At 41.6% G+C, this 19,203-nt stretch overlaps 1 protein-coding gene across 3 annotated transcripts in view; it reads right to left on the bottom strand.

The window, feature by feature from the left end:
• Positions 1-19,203, bottom strand: part of SORCS3 (sortilin related VPS10 domain containing receptor 3) — a 631,492-nt gene that overhangs the window by 175,395 nt on the left and 436,894 nt on the right. For all 3 annotated transcript variants that reach the window (XM_054522833.2, XM_054522832.2, XM_024253734.3), the window contains exon 6: positions 1,618-1,682. In XM_054522833.2, the coding sequence (XP_054378808.1) occupies positions 1,618-1,682 (65 nt within the window). The remainder of the gene's footprint in view (positions 1-1,617; positions 1,683-19,203) is intronic.

Here is a 19,203-nt window from a genome sequence, read left to right as displayed (position 1 = left end):
AAAAAATACATTAAAAAGAGTGTAGGTCATCCCTGGCTGTCTCACCGATTTACATCTATTGAAGGATCAAATGAGATGAAAATGAAGGGAGGAGGAAAAGAAGGAGGAAAGGAAGGAAGGAGGGAAGGAGGGAGAGAGGGAGGAAGGAAGGAAGGAACGAAGGAAGGAAGGAAGGAAGGAAGGAAGGAAGCAAGGAAGGAAGGAGAGAGGGAGGAAGGGAAGGAAGGAGGGAAGGAAGGAAGGAGGGATGAAGGAAGGAGGAAGGGAAGGGAAGGGGAAAGGAAAGGAAGGAGGGAAGGAGGGAGGGAGGGAAGGAGGGAGGGAGGGAAAGAGGGAGGGAGGGCAGGAGGGAGGAAAGGAGGGAGGGAAGGAAGGAGGGAGGGAGGAGTACAGAGTGGCAGAAATATAGTAACAAATTCTGATTACCTTCTAACTCTTTTAAAAATAAAAATAAATCATATAAAACATATTCCCCCAAATGCATGTTTCTGGCATGCATCTATGGTTGGCCTCCAACAGTAGATTTCTCCTGCAGAAAGCACATGCAGTTTTACTTAAACTCTGAAGGATACCACAATGCCAACAGCCAGATCAAAACAGAATCGCCTTCCATTTATACAACATTTTTGAGTTTCTGTAATATTCATCTTCTATTTGATTAACCTATAATCCTGGGAGGTGCTCCGGGCAAGGATGAGTATTCTCAAGTCACAGAGGAAGTTACAGCCCAGAGAGGTTAAGGAGTTTTTCCTGGTCTCAAGGCTAGAGGGTAGCAGAGCCGAGGACCCCAACTCATAGGCAGGTGCTTGTTCTACTGCACTTCTGCCTCACCACTATTAGATTATTTGGCTCTGTTCTCAATCTAAGATATGCTAGTTATATTTTTATATATTTTTGTTTAAGCTGATATTATTTTTCCTGGATGGAGAAGAGCCCTCTAAGTATAAACAACTCTGAGAAGAATAAAATGCTTAAATTGTTACAAAATGATGTTTTTTCAGTCCAATTTTGTGTAAGAAGTACACAGCTGCACAAGGTACATAGTGGGTCATGTGTTTAAAATCTTGCAGTTTCACTGCTAGAAGAGTCCCTTGTTTGTAGGGACAGTATAGAACTTGCTCATCACTTTCTTTCTCTCTAGGGCTTAAAATTATGTCTGACACTTAGCAGGCCATCCCTAAATATCTCGAATGGATGAATAAACAGTTTTGCAAATAATGCCCCATTATATTTTTTGGTAAGGTTGCCTATATAAAGGGTTCATACTTTGAAGCAGGCAGCCCCTGCAATTCGCCATGTGAACGTAAAATACCATGATGAGTTATGGACATTCCTCTTCAGATTACTCTGAAGATGCCAAAGAAATTACAAACAGGAGCCTCAAAATTCATCGCATTAACTCATATCCCCAGAAAATTCATTCCCAAGAGTTTGTTTCAATGAAAAGTCTCCCTTAGGAAAGGACTTCTCACCCTTACTCTGGGAAGTAAGGATGAATATGGCTGTAATGGAGCTCAGAGCTTTTCATCTTCCCAAGATATTAAAATGCAAATTGGGGGAGGACAGAGACCTGCAGGCAGATCTCCCTGGGCCTAGCCTGGCTGTAGCAGAACTCACATCCATCCGTGGTCCGCACCTCCATGTGCACTAGGTCCGCCTCCTTATCCAATCCGGCCACCGACCTGGGAAAGGAAGGGAGAGACAGAAGCTCAGTGACAACACCGATAGCAGACAGCAAAGTGGGACGCACTCAGGGCCAACTGCCACTAAGAAATCCACTTTCTCAAAGAGGACCATCCTGCAGTATGGAAACCAGCAGAATGTGGCCACTGGCAGTCCCCACAGTGTGGCTCCTCCTAGGAACTGTCATCTGTAAGGGTCATGAGACATGAGTACTGAATGGTCAATGAGTCAACGATTCAAAGAAAATAGAGAAGGATACAGAGTGCATAGTCATGCTGGTCTACATCTTGCTCCTGGCCTTCTCCATCTTGCACCTTCCCAGAAGTTCTCCCTTCCCCAGTGTCTTCCATCTATCTCCTCTGTCCTAACTTTCTTGACTCCTTCCACCACTTCCTCCTCCTCTGCCCTCCCACTTTACCTGCCTGTTCTACCCAAAGGGGAAGACGGTATTGCCTCAGTTTGGGCTGTTTGCTTCAAGATACTCCTTCCTTCCTGAGTTTAATCCTAGGTCTCCTTCTTTATTCCTGCCTTGAAAATAACAGAAGTTTGGCAACAGACATTCAAAATCTGGTCTGACAAGGACAAAATTCTCCTAGTGAGCAAGGTGGAAAACCTTAAAGGTCCCTCTGGCCAACACCTAGAAGATGGAGGCCTGAGAATCCCTACAAATAATCCTCGTGGACCTCCGACCTTCCATGCGTAAAGCCCAGTCAGCTGTCTCCTAAATTAGAGACCTAGGCCAGAGTAAGTCCCAGAAAGTCCACTGAAAAGAGCTGACACACACGTTAAAGACTCATTTACTAAAGATCACACAATCCACTCTTTCTGGCAAGCTCTTACTTATCGTCTAATGACTCAGAGTTTATACGCTATTCTAAGATTTGTATTCTGGTTTTCCAGTCTTCAGTAGGGAAGCAGCAGCAAGTTAGAAATGGAAAGTAGAACTGAAAATGGTGAGAACCAAGAGCTGATACTTGGATAGCAAGAGAAATGGAAAACTTATGAAAAACAGACCTAAGAACTCAAAACCCAATCTTCCATGCCACAAATCCCTATACTTCTCGATAGCCCTGGGGGCATTACTGTAACACAGCACAGTTCAGTGCTGACATCTATGTTGCGGGGCTGAAGACACAGAAGAAAAGAAACAGGGGCTGATGGCATCCAGGGTACTCTGTTTAAGAAATTAAGGCTGCAAGTGGTATGTTTTAGAAAAACTAAAATGATTTTTATTGGTTAAAATAAAATTATTACTTTGGCTGCAAGTGGTATGTTTTAGAAAAACTAAAAAGATTTTTATTGGTTAAAATAAAATTATTACTTCTTGAAAGGTCGAAATTTAGTTATCTGAAAGTTCATTTATGTAAAATACTTCTTTTCCCAAAGAGGCTGAATAAATGAGGCTTTACTCTAATGGGTTATTTTTCCCAATGATCATTGACATTCTATCTTTTCCTTTTTCTTTACCTTATTTGATCCTAACAGCAAACCACTCAGGTAAGGAAAGCAGGCATCATTAGTCATATTTGACTGAAGGAGAAATTGAGGCACGGAAAAAAATGGATGTCTGCCTAAGGCTACACAGGGACTAGGCCAAAATTAGAAAGACTTCCTGACTTCCAGCAGGAAGAGCTCCAACGTCCTTATCCACTCATCTCCCTGCCCTTCTCCTTCCCTAGTGAACTCTCATTCCTCTTTCCAAGCTCACTGAGCCTTGCCCCTCCAGCAGTCCTTCCTTCCCTAGTATCACTGCAGAGCCCTTTCCTTGCTCCCAAAGCATCCTTATCCCAGTGGTCCTTAGACTTTACTGCTAATGACAGCCCTGGGAGGTAACTCTGAAATATACAGATGCCTGTGTCCTCTTTGCCAGACCAATGAAATAAAAACTTTTACAGATGGGACCAAGGCATCAGTATTTTTTAAAGGTCGCAGGTGATTTCCATGTGCAGCCTAGGACCACTGCTTTGCATGGCACAATCAAATCATGTATGCAATTGCTAATTCATTTCTGTGTCTTCTCTATTTGGATATAAACTTTAAAGTAGGATCCTGTCTTATTTATTTTTGAACCATTGGGACCTATGTGTGTAGTACACATTAGGTGATACTGAAGTGTTTACTGAATTAATAAACAACCTGATTTACCAGTGATAATGCCAAAATTTCAATGTAAAACACTTGAGGCCAGACACGCAGAGGACTGAGGGCACCACAAGGGACTATATGGATACTTTATTTGGTCTGAAGCCACCCTGTTTGTTTGTTTCTTTCTTTTTTTTCAGAAGAGAAATGTCTCATTTTATTAACCCAATGTATCCCAAATGCATCTGACCACTGTAATATTTTTAAAATTTTTACTTTAAGTTCTGAGATACAGGTGCAGAATGTGCAGGTTTGTTACATAGGTATACCTGACTTCAAACCATACTACAAGGCTACAGTAAGCAAACAACATGCTACTGGTACCAAAACAGATATATAGACCAATGGAACAGAAGAGAGGCCTCAGAAATAACACCACACATCTACAACCATCTGATCTTCAACAAACCTGACAAAAACAAGCAATGGGGAAAGGATTCCCTGTTTAATAAATTGTACTGGGAAAACAGGCTAGCCACATGCAGAAAACAGAAACTGAACCCCTTCCTTACACCTTATACAAAAATTAACTCAAGATGGATTAAAGACTTAAACATAAAACCTAAAACCATAAAAACCCTAGAAGAAAGTCTAGGCAATACCATTCAGGACATAGGCATGGGCAAAGACTTCATGACTAAAACACCAAAAGCAATTGCAACAAAAGCCCAAATTGACAAATGGGATCTAATTAACCTAAAGAGCTTCTACACAGCAAAAGAAACTATCATCAGAGTGAACAGGCAACCTACAGAACGGGAGAAAAATTCTGCAATCTATCCAGCTGACAAAGGTCTAATATCAAGAATCTACAAGCAACTCCCTGTTTCTTTATATCATGCTGGTACTCTCAGGATTAGAAGTTTCTCAGTTGTTATTCTTCCATTCTCTCCCTATGGTCACTGGCAGAGTAGCATTCAGAGAATTGGCACCATACTGACGAAGCCTGATTGTGGTCAATAAATACTATGCTCTATTAACAAAGAAAGAAAAGTCTCTGCCTCTTGGGAGCTTAAAACAAGGCAACCAAACCAATAAAACAGGCAAAGAAACTCTTCCCTCATCAGGAAGGCTTACTTCCTTCCATCTAGTTAAAATCTCACACATCTTTCAAGGTTGAAAGAAAGAATCAAGTCCTCCTGGAAGCCTTCCCTGGTCAAGCCAGCTCACACTGATCTCTCTCCTTTACATTTTTAGAGAACCCAGAATGTAGATCACACATCCTCCAGCACTTGCATTATTAAGTTGTTCTCTTGAGTTGCTCTTGGCTCACTAGGGTGGACACCGGTGGTTTGGGTCTGCTCAGTACCCTTTCCAGTCACCCTTTATGGAGCTGTCCACCTGACTCCAGCTATGTGCTTTTGGCCAGGCTGGTCAATCACAGCAGCCCATCCCTCTGAAGCCCCGGAATGTCACGTGATCCGGTAGGGTCTTGAGACATCTTGGCTATGGTGATCAGGTGATCACAACTTAGAAGACATCCTCAAGATTTCTCTTACTGAAGCTGTTAGGAAAGAACTGTCTCTCAAATCTTGTCACCAGGAGAAATATTCCTTGCCTGATAGGAATATCAGGTCTATAAAAATGATGTACATACACAGAGAGAAAAAAAATGGACAATGTGACAGAGAAATAGAGAAAGAGGTGGTAATATGAAGACAATAGCCAAAAGACAGAGAGAAACAAACACACAGAGAGAGAGACAGAAACAGAGACAGAGACAGTTCATGCACATGTGTGCAGCTTCACATACATTCACCACCCTCCCCTCCCACACACACATACATCTAGAGAATCAGAGAGTCAGAGGTTCACACAAACAGGGAAATACACTAAGAGACAGACCACTAGACACAGCTAAAGGTCCTTAAATCTGAATCCATTTCTTAGTTCCATCTCAGGTTTGCAGTTTCTTGATACATACAAGCCCATAGGGTGCCTTTGTTTGTGAAGGTGTGTGTATATTTATTTGCTTAAGCTATCAATTACAAATAGAATGATTTTTATAAATATATGCAACTCACCAGACAGTAAACTTCCTAAGGCCAGAGACCCTAATTATCTTTCTTCAATATTTCTCCTGAGCTCCAGCACTGCTAAGGATTAGGCTCCCCTTTGGATGAAGTGATAGGGGCAAGAGATTTGTACTTCAAAACTGCTCTGTCCCTAGGTCCACAGGGGAGGAAATTAAGCTGCTCAGCTGGCCAGAGGTATAGCAAAATAACTTGGATGCTGAGGGTAAGAACATTCTTCACCACAATCTGAGCTGTGGCCTGAGGCCCTCCTCCAGCCCACAGAGGGAAGCCGCCGCCCACGTTCTGCCATGTTGATGGCGTTAGCCTAGGGCTTTTCAATGTTGGCACTGTTGACATTTTGAGCTGGATAATTCTTTGTTGTGGAAGATGTCCTACTCATTGCAGAATATTTAGCAGCATCCCTGGCCTCTACCAGATGCAGTAACACTCCCGCACAGTTGTGGCAACCAAAAATGTCTCTAGGGACTGCTAAATATCGCCTGGTGGGGATGGGTGGCAGAATCACACCCAGTTAAGAAGCACTGCCTTGGCCGGGTGTGGTGGCTCATGCCTGTAATCTCAGCACTTTGGGAGGCCGAGGCGGGCGGATCACGAGGTCAGGAGATTGAGACCATCCTGGCTAACATGGTGAAACCCCGTCTCTACAAAAACAGCCAGGCATGGTGGCAGGCGCCTGTAGTCCCAGCTACTTGGGAGGCTGAGGCAGGAGTATGGCATGAACCCGGGAGGTGGAGCTTGTAGTGAGCCAAGATGGCACCACTGCACTTCAGCCTGGGCAACACAGCGAGACTCCGTCTCAAAAAAAAAAGAAGCAGCACTGCCTTAGCTGGACACGTTTAATTGCTGCTCGCACTCTGCGCCTCCCCTGGTAACAAGACAGCACAAACAGGCATTCAAGAACTGCTCTTCCTCACCTAACACAAACTGCTGAGAAGCCCATGAACTTATTGTTATTTCAAGCCATAACAACTCACCAGGAAACTATCTGACATTCATTGGGTGTAAGCAATCAGGTCCCTCGTCTTAAAGTCCCAAGTCTCCACTTCTAGAAACTCAGTGCAAGGAAAGTACACACAAATACGCCAAGCAAAGATATACATGATGCAAACATTCAGAGTTTTCTTCTTTAAGGAAAAGTGGAAATCATAAGGGATAAATTTGTGGAAATGTTTGGGAAAGTATATATAATGATGGTGATAAATGCTAATGGGTATTGAGACCATTCCTGTGTCAGGCATTGTGTTTGGTGTTTATAAGCATTATCTTCATTAATCCTCAAAATGAAATTTAAGGAAGGTATCATTTATCTAATTTTTCTCTTCAGTAAAATGAGAATATCACATAATAACAATTCATTGATATTGAGAGTACACTATGTGTTAGCTATATTTAAAACGTAAATGTTGATTTTGTTTAATCCTCGCATCAACTCTATGAGTTGGGAATGATCTTTTCTCTACTTAAAAAGGCACAATTAATCATTAAGAGCTTAAACAACTTGCCCAAAGATGTGTAGCCACGAAGCAACAAAACTCAGACTCAAACCAGGCAGGTGGCTTTGAGCCATAAGCTTAACTTCTCCTGTAAGCTGCCTCTCCTAGCTGGTGAGAAGAATGGGATTTGTGCCCATCCATCTCTCCTAGAGTGAGAATCATAAACATCATGCCTCATTGCCTCCCTTTCTCCAACATGTAAGTCCCTTTAAAGCAGCATTTAGGAAATACAAATGCATTCTGTATACATTTTCAATATTGCAGAAAATTTTGGTTCTAGACTACATGAACTGAGAGTCACTCATATTGAAGGTAATTGGTAAGAAGGAAAAGTTGAGAATAGAAAAAGGAGGTTGGGTCAATGGTAGAGGAGTAGTGAGTGAAGATTTTTGCAAAGAAACATTAAGAAGGATTAAACATGGCTGAAGAAAAGAAAACTTGGGGCTTGGGCTTCACTTTTTTGAGGTCTGTGATGATAGAATGAGGTGAGGCATGTGTAAGAGGGGCCATGACATTGCCACAGGTATTAGGGAGGACAGGAGAGGCATGCCTGCTCAGATATGCCAAGCAGGTTAATAATTGCCCCTGGCACCTCTTCCCTCTCAAGCATCCAAGTTCCTTCATATTTCTAGGACCAAATTTAGGCCAGGATAGACCAGAAGGCCATGAGCAGTATTCAGTGCAGAACTAGGCTCAGGACACATAAAGCTCCCTGTGCTTAATGTCTGCAAAAGAGTAAAGATGAATTTTCAAGCATCCTATTAAAATTGCCTGAAAAAAAAAAAAAAACTCCTAGAAAGTTTCTAGAAAGCATCAGATAGTAAAGATAAATTGTTTCAGTATATATTATTATTGCTAATGTAAACAAGTAATCAATAATGCCTTTGAGTATGCTATATTCCTACTTTTAATTAAATGACTATAAAACAAAATTTTATAGGACAAAATAAAGATGTGAAGATCAGGTATGAATTTATGAAAATCCTATGAACATTTAAAAAGTTCATAGGCTGGGCGTGGTGGCTCACGCCTGTAATCCCAGCACTTTGGGAGCACTTTGGGAGGCCGAGGCGGGCGGATCAAGAGGTCAGGAGTTTGAGACCAGCCTGACCAACATGGTGAAACCCTGTCTCTACTAAAAATACAAAATTAGCCAGGCGTGGTGGCGTGCACATGTAATCCCAGCTACTCAGGAGGCTGAGGCAGGAGAATCACTTGAACCCGGGAGGCAGGGGTTGCAGTGAGCCAAGATCGCACCATTGCACTCCAGCCTGGGTGACAGGGTGAGACTCTGTCTAAAAATAAATAAATAATTTTTAAAAATTACTCAATCATGAATTCTACCACAGGGATTTTCTGAAGACTAACACTCATGACTGGGGAAAAACTAATGTTTTCCAGTAGATTTTTCCAGTCTTCTTCAAGAAGGGAACTAGGATCAGGCCCTCTGTGTAAACTCTTCATCACATGTGTGCAAATAATGATTTTTAGTTTCCACATCTATAAAATGGAAGTTCATAATACCTACTTCATAGAGTTAGAAGAATTAAAATGAGCTAAGTAGTAATCCCTGAGAACAGTGTCTGACACATAGAATGCAGTCTTTACATTTTAGCTATGACAATATTATTTTCTATTTGAAGGACAGGATAAACTAATATAGTTTCCTGCCTGTCTTCTTCCCCCAACTCCCCCACTGATACGTCTACATTTGTTAAGTAACTAGTAATGGTAGTGTTTTTCAAGGCACTAGATATAAGAAGTCCCTGCTACTAAGAAGTTCAGTTTAGGCACCTTCTCCCTCTCCAGATTGAGTGTACATCACAAATCCTTGGAATCAACTCTTCACAAGGCTCCTATAACAATCTGGTCTCCTCCCCAGTGGAGAAATCTTTGTACTGGGTTGAAATTACCTTTATTCCCCCTTATTAGACACAATGCTTGACCTCACAGGCTTTTACTGGATAGTGTATCAATTGATCCTATTATAGCACTTGGCACATGGTAGATCATCAGTAAATATTTGTTGAATGAATGGTTATAACACTTTCATTCTGTTAGATAAACTTCATAAGCATGGTGTTTGCATCTCAAAGACAAACTGTCTTATGGCCAAAAGAGATCTCACTTTCCTGCCTGTGTCTGATGTCATGTTTATCTTGTAGATTGTTCGCCTTCCTGAGGGTATTGTCATTAATTGGATAACAATTAATGAGCTCAATAATAGCACAAGAATCATCTGAAAATCTCCATAATTGGGAGCCCTTCTGAGTTTTGACCAAAGACCAAGAAAGGATGCAGGGAACAAAAGGAAATAGGAAGCCACAGCCAAAACTCCAGGGAAGAAATGCAATCAGCTCCTAGAACCACACACTCACAGGTGCTACTAATAGAAGTGCCAGAAAAGGTCAAGTGGCTTCAAACTTATTTTTAGCAACTTAACCCTTTGTGCAAACAGTCTCCAAATCCTACCATATAAAATAGGTCAGACAGGAACCTCTTGGGAACCATAACCGCTCACCCAGCCACGACAGCCCTCAAGAGAGCTGGATGCTGCAACCTTAGAAACATCACAATCCCATCCAACCCCATTCATGCCATAGACCAGAAACCAACCCTTTGCAAAGACACAGCTAGAGCTTGTGTCAGTGGCCCTAGAATCCAACTTGGAGCATTAGTACCAGCCTCTTCATAACACACTTAGCTCTTGGTCTTGGAAGGGAGTGGCAGGACCAAGATCCTTTGTGTTTTTCTTCTTTGTGAGTATTATTTCCAGGGCAAAAACTTCCCCTGGAATTAAAAACACTGAATATTGGGGTATACATGAGGGAAGTATTGATGGTAAAATACTGATAAGGTCAAAGTATGAATGCTTTATAAACTGATTAGCTAGATTTTAAATTTAAAAATGATAATTTTATTAATATTATTTTAACCGACAAATCATAGTTGTATAAATTTATGGGGTACAATGTGAAGTTTTGGTATACTGTATGTATATGATGTAGAATGATTAAGTCAAGTTAATTAACATATCCATTACCTCATTTATTTATCATTTTTTGTGATAAATAAATTTGAAATATACTTTATAATTTTGAAACATACAATACACCATTTATTGAATAGGGAGTCCTTTTTCCATTGCTTGTTTTTGTCAGCTTTGTTGAAGATCAGATAGTTGTAGATGTGTGGCCTCATTTCCATGTGCTCTATTCTGTTTCATTGGTCTATGTCTGTTTTTGTACCAGTACCATGCTGTTTTGGTGCTGGGATAACTGGCTAGCCAAATGCAGAAGATTGAAACTGGACCCCTTCCTTATATCATACACAAAAATCAACTCAAGATGGATTAAAGACTTAAAGGTAAAACCCAAAACTATAAAAAAAAATCCTGGAAGACAACCTAGGAAATGTAATTCTGGACATAGGAACTGAAAGATTTCACAATTAAGATGCCAAAAGCAATTGCAACAAAAGCAGAAAATGACAAATGGAATCTAATTAAACTAAAGAGCTTCTGCACAGCAAAAAATCTATCAATAGAATAAACAGACCACCTACAGAATGGGAGAAAATATTTGCAAACTATGCATCTGACAAAAGTCCAGCATCTACAAGGAACTTAAATTTACAAGAAAAAAAAACATTAAAAAGTGGGCAAAAGGCATGAACAGATACTTTTCAAAAGAAGACATATATGTGGCCAGCAAGCATATGAAAAACAGATCAACATCATTGATCATTAAAGAAATGCAAATCAGAACCACTATGAGATACCATCTCATGCCAGTCAGAATGATGACTATTAAAAAGTCAAAAAATAATAGATGCTGGTGAGGTTGAGGTGAAAATAGAATACCTATGCACTGTTGGTATGAGTGTAAATTAGTTCAACTGTTGCGGGAAGTAGTGTGGTGATTTCTCAAAGAGCTAGAAAAAGAACTACCTTTTGACCCAGTAATCCAATTTGTGGGTGTATACCCAAAGGAATATAAATCATTCTATCATAAAGACACATGGCACGTGAATGTTCATTGCAGCACTACTCACAATAGCAAAGATATGGAATCAACCTAAATGCCCATCAATGGAAGGCTGAATAAAGAAAATATGGTACATACACACCGTGGTACACCATGCAGCCATAAAAAAGAACAAGATCAGGTCCTTTGCAAGAACATGGATGGAGCTAGAAGCCATTCTTCTTAGCAAACTAATGCAAGAACAGAAAAACAAATGCCACATGTTCTCACTTCTAAATGGGAGCTAAATGACACAAAGAGGGGAACAACAAACACTGGGGCCTACCAGAGGGTGGAGAGTGGGAGGAAGGAGAAGAGCAGAAAATATAACTATAGGGTACTAGGCTTATTATCTGAGTGACAAAATAATCTGTACATCAAACCCCCATGACATGAGTTTACCTATAAAACAACCCTGCATATGTACCCCTGAACCAAACATAAAAGTTTAAAAAAATAAAGGCACACTGAGACCAATTAAAAAAGGAATATACAATATGTTACTATTGACTATCATCACCCTGCCATATCTTAAGATATTTCCCCAATTCACATCACAAACTTTCTCCTCCTGTATGTCTTTGTTCAAGCTGCCTTTCCACCTGAAACACTCATTCTAGTCCACTCTACATATTCCCTGCTTATGGCCCAGCTCAATATTTAGCTTCTATGAAAGCTCATGACCCGGGCTGAATATTAGAATCACTTGAGGAACTTTCCAAAAATATTAAATACAAATGGATAGGCCCTACTTCCAGAAATTCTGGAGTAATTGGTCTGGAGCAATAGTCCTCTCATTCTGATTCTGATTGTAGCAGCTAGCATCAGAATCTTCTGGTAGGCTTGTTGGAACACAGATGCTGGGCTCCACCCTCAGAGTTTCTGATTCTGGAGGTCTGGGTGGGGCCCAAGAATTTTAAGAAATACATAGATGACATGATGATGATGGGCAAGATTCACACTTCGAGAATCACTAACCAGGAGTCAAGTACAGGAATCAATAGCTTTTAGATGCTCTTGGGTGATAGGAATGTGAAGTCAGAGCTGAGAATCATTTATTAGAGCCCAAGATACAATCTCAGACTGTAACAGGTGCTCCTTTCCACAGATCACTAACGCAGCTCAGAGCATAAATTCCAGAGCCAGACCCTGGGTTAGAGTCTTGGCTCCATCACTCACTCACTGGGAGATTCTAGGCAATTTGCTTAACTTTTCTATGCCTCAAATTCTTTTCATCGGCACAATGGGGAGGTAATAATGGCACCCTTGTCATTGTTTTTATGAGAACTAATTGATTAAATGTATGTAAAACATTTGGAAGAAAGAGAGGCACATGTTAACACTTTGCAGCATGTAACACTTAGTATGATAGTGCTCAAAATATCGTAAGTGCAACTAATATTTATAGAACACCTTTAAAGTACCAAGAATTTTACTATTAATTTAGATATATTATCTCAATCTTTAAACAAACTTTGAGATAGTAATATAATCTTTTTTTCTTTTTTTTTTTCAGATGAGGAAATGGAGATTTTGAAATTTCAAGTTGTGTAACTATTGACACAGAGTGAGAAAGAGAGATGGAGCCTGGATTCAAGCATAGTCTATCTCATTCCACCTTCAGTTATTTGTACACCTGATTTTTATCTCCTTCTTGATTTCATTCTTCTTAAAGACAGGCTCTAGATCTGACTAAATTGCATTTTCTTCTAGTGCCTAGCACCATGCCTCCCTGTGTATTTCTTAAATATCTGTTAAGTAGATGAATAAATACATGAATGGGAACAATAACCCCAGCAGTATGTTTAGGATAAATGTTGAAAAGAGTCCCATAATATGGTGAAACAGATTTCATTCATTTAATTAATCTCTAGGCAATTAACTGAATAAAGTCTTCATTTTATATTATTATGCTGCTATTTTCACCATTTATCCTCAAAGCAATATTGGAGCTGTCAAACACAGTCATCTGTGATGTGCTTGACAAATGTGATCGTCCTGTGAAAACGCTGGGGCAGCAAGAACTCAGGGATCTCATCCAGCTCAAATGAACATGGCTCCTCTTGTGGGCACTTTGGAAGATTTCCCCCCAAATTATAGATATTCCCCCTGCCTCTGTCAACTTCTCCCCAGCCCCAGATTCACAGATTTTTAGGTGCAGACATTGACACCCATGTCTGTACTATGAGGTCCTGCCTCTTGTCAATAGCTGAGTAGATCAGGCTACAGCCACACACCAAGCTGCATCAAAGAAATTCTTTTCCCAGACGTTAGGATTGGTTTATGAGACCATAACATGAGACTTGAAGCAATTAGTCTTGGATATCTTAAGCTGGTCTTCCAGATAGAAGAGAGAAGCAGAGACAAGAGACAAAAAGAGAGCACTCTATGAGGTCCTAGGATAGGGTTCTTCCTAAAGTCTAACTATATGTATTTATTACTTGGATCCTAATACCACCCTCGTGTGTGTGTGTGTGTGTGTGTGTGTGTGTGTGTGTGTGTGTGTGTGTTTAATTAAGTCAGTTTCGTGCAACCAGAGAGTCATTACCGATACACCCCCTAGGAAGTTGCTCACAATATGCACAACCTTAATGACACCTGGATAGCTATTGCCCCTTCATCCTTCTGGTTTCCCCAGCAAATTAAAAAGTTCCCTGACTAGATTAGTGTTCTTCAAACCATAGGGTTGGGACTTATTAGTGGGTCATGAAATACACTTAGTGAATCACAACACAAATAATGTTTCATAAAATAGAAGAGACTGAAATAGAAAATATTAGAGTGCATCTCATGTGGTAGACTAAATACTTTTCATGTAACTTTTGCTTAAGTTATAAAAACACGTAAGTTTATACTGGGTAACAAGTATGATACAATTCCTACTAGGAAAGAAGGAAGGGAGGAAAACTATATGGTCTAATTTAATCTGATATCTTTATACATTCTATATGGCTGGAACCAAATGCAGCAGCCACATGAAATATTTTCAGGGCAAAGCATATGCATGTCAAGAGGCCAATCCCCATGGGTAGAGAAATTCGACTCGACTAAAGAATCTCAGTGAACTGTAGCCATCACCATGTCATATGCTGGCAGTAGCCATTTTAAATAGAGATTTGGTCCCTGAGATTTCATGATTGTGTTAAAGTAGTGAAAATCCACGAAAATTTACCTAAAGACAGCTGAACAACTGCTCTACTAGGAATAGGACAAACAGTCCCTTGGCAAATACTTACCGAATACCTGCTGTGTGTAAGCACTCTGGGAACTGTTACACACCCTACCACATGGCCCATTTGTTTACAGCATATGTGTGAGTTACAGCCTAGCATAGCTCCAATGAACAGTTCCACAAAGGGTTGGGGCTTTAAAAGTGGGTATAAAAGAGGAACATCTACATGAGGCACAAATTGTCCTGCTGGCCCACCAGTTGGCCCTGTGTCTCCTAAAGCAAGTACTTCCCGAGGGCTGCCTGTGCACCCAGCATGGAGTACAGTCATGATTTGAAGGTCAGGAGGCCAGGGTGGATGGCGGGGCTGGTAAAGTGGAGAGTATGCAATTTGAGAGAGAAACAGGTTTATAAAGGCATAGAGACGACTTAAAGGAAAACAATTAGGAATGAACAAAAATCTCACCGCCCTGCAATTCTCAATCTCAAGCTCAGGATAACAGAGTACTTGTGGAGATTTCACTTACACACGGCATCATTTCTAACTCACGTGCATTTTTCGACAAAAGTTCGTCTCTCCTATAGTCCAGTGGTTCAGAGAGGAGTTTTGGTATCACAGGTCCTAGATTCTAATCTCAACTCTACATTTATTAACTGTGTTACCTTGGGCAAGTTATAGTTAACCTCTCTGAACCTTCAAATTGATATAACAATCAAAAATCTTCCTGATTTGGTCTTGGAAATGATGAAATGAAATGATGCATGAACACATTAATGAACATGTACACCAGGTTCCAAGCACTTTATGGAACATACAGAGACACACAGGCACACATGTGCACACACACTCATTTCCACACTTCCTGATTATGTAGAAAGTGACTAATAAAAACTTGTGTTGGAACGTAATAGAAAGAGCACTGGACTTGGATAAAGACCTTGATTCTGACCACGGTCACACTGACCAGCTGTGTAGTTTTGACTAAGTTACTGATCTCTTTGGGTACAGTCTCTTCCTCTGCAAATTGAAGAGGTTGTTGGGACTGGGAGCTTTAAAGAGACTAGGGATCCCTTCCCTCTGTGGTCTCTGGTGTTCAGTGACTCCACAGCTCAGGAGGAAGGGGGCATTATGATTTTCCCCTCTACACTGACAGCTGTTACACTGTTGATTGTTAGAAAACCTCCTGTTCTGCTCCACCCCTTCTCGTCCCCTTCTTCATAGGGAAACTAATGAAGCAAGTGTATTAAAAGGAAAAGGAACTTCCTGCTGGTGAGGTCCCCAAGGTGTCACTCCCCACCAGCAAGGACCATACCCATTAGGAGAGGGCTTCTGTGAACATCCCTGTGCTGCCAGAACCCACCTGCACCTACCCCTAAGCAGGGACCAGAGGATGGAACAGGGAGGGCATGGACAGATGAAGGAGCTGCTGGGATAAACGCATAGGAGCTCCCAGCACTTGGTATTTCACACAGCATGTTCACATTATCTAATTTTAATAGCCTTCATCTTAGGAGGTAGACATCATTGCTCCCATTCCATAGATGAGCAAACTCAGAAAGCTGAGTCACTTAAGATCCTAAGCCAGGCGAAGGCAGAGCCGGGACTCACCCTGGGCTCTGCTGACTGAGTCAGTGCTCTTCTTTCAGTAATGCGGGCTTTCCATGCTACCTCTCAGATGAGCCACCAAGCCACATGTAATTAGATGCAATATTATGTGGTACTGACTGGAAGTGCTGGAGGAATTCAGGGAGTTAATTATAAAAAGGCAAAGGGCATTAAGGAGACAGCTTGGGACGATGGGAAGATGTTTTGTAGAAGTTCTAGAGAAGAAAGAAAAAGGAACCAGGTGTATTTATAGGCTAATAACGTGCAGAAGGGGGAAAAATGTGCTGCCTCGGGCAATTTTCATCAAGTTAATGGATGTTGCCAATTACTGTGGTAACATTTTTAATTGTATCTCAGCTCTGAAGAGAATAAAATCAGAATTTCCTAGTCTTCGCCTCGGGACTGCTAGGGGCATGCATTTTGGTAAATGATATCAGCGTAGACAGACCCGACCAGAGTCTACACTGACAGCCCACTTCCTGGGAAAGCCTTACTTACAGCTATCCCAGATCCAGGCTGAGGTTGGAATCAATGGTAGAAAATGGGCATCTGCTTTATGGGTTCATAGTATAAGTGGGAAGACAACAGGGAAGAGGTTGTAACCATATGGGGACCCCCAGGAAGAAGACAATAACCATAGTAGCCCCAAGGGTAATGTAACGATAGCTAGAGATTTGTGCACTGTCTTATGAGAGACACATTCCTGCGATAACATAATGCTGTGTGTGTGTTATCTCACTGAATTCATGATTTGAATACTGCCTGCCTCCCCTCTAGACTACACGTTTCTTGAAGGGAGGAATCTTGGCTGCTGTGCCCACCATGATAACTTCACCTCCTAGCACAAAACTGGCACTCAATTATATTGTTGAACAAATGATCAAAACTCCAACAAGGAATGTACTATGTTTGTCTGCGTTTTATCAATGAGAGACTAGAGACTCAGATGAGCTAAGGGACTTGTCTAAGTCACCGCAGCTGATAAATGACAGCTCCCAATTCAAACACAGCTCACAAGGACTTGGCTCCACAGCACATCTGGTGATGCCCCGTGCAGGCTTGTATGGACAAGACAAAAAGAGAGGAAAGAAAATGCCTGGCACATATGAATGAGCTACTCCGTGGCAGGCACCTTATTTCTTTATATCATTTAATGTTAAGAAGTAACCTATAAAGTATGTATTTCCCACAAGTTGAAAATGTGAAAAATGAGGTCCTTACTGAAGGAGAGTTTAAGTGATTTTCCCAAGATTCCTCAGACAGCAGAGGAAAAGCGGGAGGATTGAAATGATTCCACAACCTAACCTCAGGAGACTTCCCTTTACCTCACGGCTTCCCGGAGAGTTACACACACACAGATCAAACTGCATCCTGAAATCACAAAACACTGAGGGAAAGAAAATAAACGTCTATGGTTCCCTGTTCCTTCAAACAAATCCTTTAGGGACCACCTGGGAACAAACTGTGACACGAGTAATTCTTTTCTGATGCCACACCCCCACCCAGTCCGAGGTACCAGCTCCCCTGGCAGAACTCTTCCCTCTGATCTCTACATCCAGTGGCTCCAAGCTTGTCACCCCCATGCCTCCCACGCTCATGCCTCCACTCCCTGCCCCAGAACTGAAGATAGTTCCCCACTTAGGCCTGCCCTTGCTGCCTGACATTCTGTGCTCTAAAATCAACTACCAGTAGCCTCATGGAAAGGCCCAAGCCCACAGCCAAAAACAGCCCAAGGAAAGAAATGGAATAAATGAAAAGATCTTCAGCAACAAGCAACAGCATTGTGGGTGGGGCTGCAGAGCACACCAGCATTAACCAGTTAGACCCTCTATGTGTGTACCAGACTGAACACCCTGTGTCCAGCGTCATTCTCTAAGCAGGAGAAACATGGGTGAAATATCCCCTTAGCCTAGGCCTGGAAGGGGTCACAATCTAAGTGAACATAGGTATCCAAATCCCCCCCAAGGTCTCCGCACCTGGAACCTGCACATACAGCTCATGTCACAAGCCCAGTCTTCCTGGTTTAGAAAGCTAAACCTGGCTGATCTGAACAACAGTCAGCTCCAATTAATCATCACTGGTCCTTTCCTGTCTATTCCTCGGTGTGACCTTGTTCAGTGCATTTTATCATGAGGTAGTAACACCATATAGTAGGGTAAAGTACGTAGTTTACACAGAAAGAACTGGGTTTAAATCCTGGCCCCACTACCCAATAGCTATATGACCTTGACATGCTTCCAACCTCTCTGCCTCAGAATCCTTGTCTCTGAAGAGGGAATAACAGCAATATTTACCTCACAGGATTATGGTGAAAGTTAAACCAGATAACACTGTGACACCCTTAGCATAGGCTTAGGAGTACTCACTATGTGCCTGCTATCAGTGTTTGTGGTCTTCCCAAGGGATCATCAGTCCTTGATCCCAATTATTGTCATGTATCCTCAACCCCATTTTGCCTGCATAAATCCTGCTGTAGACACATCATCTGGCTAAGGGCAGAAACAGGCAAAATTGCCAGATCCTATTTACACACAAGGCTATTTAATCTGCCTCCTCACCACCAAAAAAAAAAAAAAAAAAAAGAGAGAGAGAGAGAAAGAAAAGGTTTCCTCCTAAGCCCCAGCACATTCCAGTGGCAATATGTGAAAAAGTCTAGGCCCTGGAAAACAGGGCAAAATGAGCATGCATAGCACATGCACAGCCCTGGCACAGAGCGGTTAGCCTCCTGTGGGACACTGCTCACACTCGTATCCATCAGCCTGGGAAGGGCTGCTCAGGGGAAGATCAAGAAGTCATACCCTCTGGGACAATTAAAATTAAAATGAACCAGACACTCTGGTATCCTCTCTTTGGAGTCATTCTGCCTAGTCTGGGGCTGGGGCAAGATCACTTAACAGGCGCTTTTTCATCTTTAATTTCTCTGATTCAGAAAGTTTACAAGATCAATTGCTAAAAGGGCTAATGTGAGAAGATGAGGCAGCAAGTTGCTCAGGGCCCAGAGTCAGCTAACTCCTGCTTCTAATTAGAGCCCACAGGGACCCACTTATAT

Source organism: Pongo abelii, chromosome 8 (assembly GCF_028885655.2).
Source record: "Pongo abelii isolate AG06213 chromosome 8, NHGRI_mPonAbe1-v2.0_pri, whole genome shotgun sequence".
Lineage (NCBI taxonomy): Eukaryota > Metazoa > Chordata > Mammalia > Primates > Hominidae > Pongo > Pongo abelii.
Note: the sequence above shows the minus strand (reverse complement) of the source record. Positions and strands in the feature narration are given on the sequence as shown.